Source organism: Sinocyclocheilus anshuiensis, unplaced genomic scaffold (assembly GCF_001515605.1).
Source record: "Sinocyclocheilus anshuiensis isolate Anshui unplaced genomic scaffold, SAMN03320099.WGS_v1.1 scaffold1563, whole genome shotgun sequence".
NCBI lineage: Eukaryota > Metazoa > Chordata > Actinopteri > Cypriniformes > Cyprinidae > Sinocyclocheilus > Sinocyclocheilus anshuiensis.
This window is the reverse complement of record NW_015552706.1, coordinates 619,428-622,001: the sequence shown is the minus strand read 5'-3', so window position 1 is coordinate 622,001 and position 2,574 is coordinate 619,428. Positions and strand designations below refer to the sequence as shown.

Below are 2,574 nucleotides of genomic sequence, written 5' to 3'. Positions count from 1 at the left end.
GCTACAGTATTTTTCTCTGTGCGTCCGTCTTCAGCGTCTCTGGCCTGTGTTAACGGGCGTTTACAGACTTCATGTTTTCACATAAATTACATTTTGGAAAATGATTGCATTGCAGCGCAGTTTGTGCAAGTCACAAGCAAAGCAGAACAGAGACGAGTTGCAATAAGGCAAAAAACGGCCGGTTGCCAATCGCGTAAGTTACACACGTGACTGACCGCTCGCTCGCACCAACAGGAGGAGGAGGGTCGTGTTACTCTCTACACTGCACTCAACCTGAGGGATTCCTACACTTTCAGTCTTTGAGGAGACATGAAAAACAGTGCATACCGCAGGAACGGTATAACGGGAAATATTAGCGGTTTTGAAACCGTGAAATGTTAAAACCGTGGTATACCTTGAAACCGGTAATCGGCCCATGCCTAGTTGTAAAAGATTTGATTTGCTAAATTGATTTAAATTATTGAAAAAAAAAATATAATATATATATACTGTCCACCACTATTCTTAATGTACTGAAATCAGTTGACACCCGTCTTTCTCATATTGCCATATTTTACTTTTATATACTATCATAACATTTATGAATGTTTTGAATTGACTTTCAGTTTTTATTTTCACTTTGGCTTTAGTAGTTTGTGCTTTTTGTCACTTACATTTTAATTTTTCTATGATGACAGGAAAAAGCTTGTTTTTGTTTATTTTATTATCGAATGTGATGATATTTGGTTATTTTTTTGGTGTGCTTGTTACAGTGCAATTATACAAATAAGTACTGAGTAATATTAATTACCATGTCTATTTAGTGTTAGTTACTATACTACTGTTGTTACTATAGTAAGTACATGTAACATGTAACAAAGACACTGTAGAATAGTGCTACAATTTTAGAGCTTCAGCCAAGCTGCGTTCTTTTGTGTTCCTAAAATTTGTGCCAGTGTGCTTTATCGGAATGACGTTTGATGTGATCCGTTTTAGTTTGTGTGTTTTCTGACCTGAGAATTTGTTGTTGTTTGATGCTTCTTGTTTCAGGGAGGAGAGGAAGAGGAGGAGGCAGAGCATTTCAGTGATGAAGAGGCCTCACGTCCTGCCGCAGAACCGAAGCCCGCTGCAGATGCCCCGACAGAAGAGCTTGGTGAAGAGGAGGAGAGAGATGGAGGGGACAAGGAAGTTAAAGATGATGAGAAGGGGAATCTAGCTGGGGAGCGCCAGAGTGGGGACGGACAGGTATGGAAGAACAGAACATGGCATCTTTTCCTACTCTAAATTTCTGGCAGGGCCCAGGTTCAGCTTGTGTGGCGGGAATGATATTTAAACATAATTAACAATAAAGTAATCCTTTGACGGATTTAAAGCAGTTGGCCACAATGCCACATTCTGGACTAAGACAATGCTAAATCACACTGCCAGTTGTGTTTTAATTGTAAATCTTTTTTTAGGCCAAAACTGAAGTTGAGACCTCTACATGTTTACAGGAAAGCACCGAGGACCCTGAGAATAAATCAGGCAGCAAAGGCCAGAAGCTGGACGATGATGAGGACAGGAAGAATCCAGCCTACATCCCCCGAAAAGGCCTTTTCTTTGAGCACGACGTGAGAGGCCAGGCTACAGAGGAGGAGAGGTGAGAGACATGAGGGATTTTCATTCAGGGAAAACTCCCATTCCAACTATAAAATCATATTTTAATTTTAAATAGTTAAAGATAAGTTTCAGGTGTTGAATCTGACACAAAACCATGTGGTTCATAGTTTCATTTTGCTGTCTCTCTTCCTCCCCCTTTTTCTATTTGTCCATCTGTCATCAGGCCTAAAGGCAGGCACAGGAAGTTGTGGAAGGACGAGGGCCGTTGGGATCACGACAAGTTCCGTGAAGAGGAGCAGGCGCCAAAATCACGCGAAGAGCTAATTGCTTTTTATGGTTATGACATCCGCAATGGCACTGGGTCGAGTGATGGACGATCGTACCGCTCCCGAAAACCCAGGTGAGGCCCATGTTTGTTTCTTTGAAGTCTGGTATCGAGTGCAGTTGGTAAAATATAACTGTTTAGTTGTTGTACTTAAATGCATACACAAAACTATGTACTAGTGATGGATTGGCAAATTATCTAGGTTGATAATCAGCTATATTAAGCCATCTTAAAAGTGTTTTGAACTGTTTTCTCCTCTTTCTTTCTTTTCAATAAATAAAACCATTTCAGATTCTGTAGTTAAGTTAAATTTGATTAAACATAGGAAACATTATATAAAGTATATACAAAGTGTATTATGTAACCTAAAAGTACACACTTTAGTACCACAAAGTAACACTTTTTGACTTTCTCAGTTTGTGTAAATCCACATGGGGTTCAGAATATATATTTTTTTTATCCACAGTAATTTGACATGGTATCGGCCCCAAAAAACCCATATCGGTCGGGCTCTAGTTTCCACAAAATTAAGCAGCGCAACTGTTTTCAGCACTGATAATAAGAAATGTTTTAAGTACAAATTGAGTAAGCATATAAAATAGGGCTGCACGATTAATCGAATGCGATTGTCATGCGCATTTTGTTAAAAAAGCCGGTTCTGTAATCAGCAG

General features: G+C 39.5%; 1 protein-coding gene across 6 annotated transcripts in view; it reads left to right on the top strand.

Moving 5' to 3' along the window:
* LOC107667761 (protein CASC3) overlaps positions 1 to 2,574 on the top strand; it is an 18,260-nt gene that overhangs the window by 3,199 nt on the left and 12,487 nt on the right. For 4 of the 6 annotated variants that reach the window (XM_016459484.1, XM_016459485.1, XM_016459483.1 and 1 more), the window contains exons 4-6: positions 1,030 to 1,224; positions 1,437 to 1,618; positions 1,802 to 1,978. In XM_016459484.1, coding sequence (XP_016314970.1) covers positions 1,030 to 1,224; positions 1,437 to 1,618; positions 1,802 to 1,978 — 554 coding nt within the window. The remainder of the gene's footprint in view (positions 1 to 1,029; positions 1,225 to 1,436; positions 1,619 to 1,801; positions 1,979 to 2,574) is intronic. The other 2 variants (XM_016459488.1, XM_016459487.1) reach the window with 1 other exon arrangement.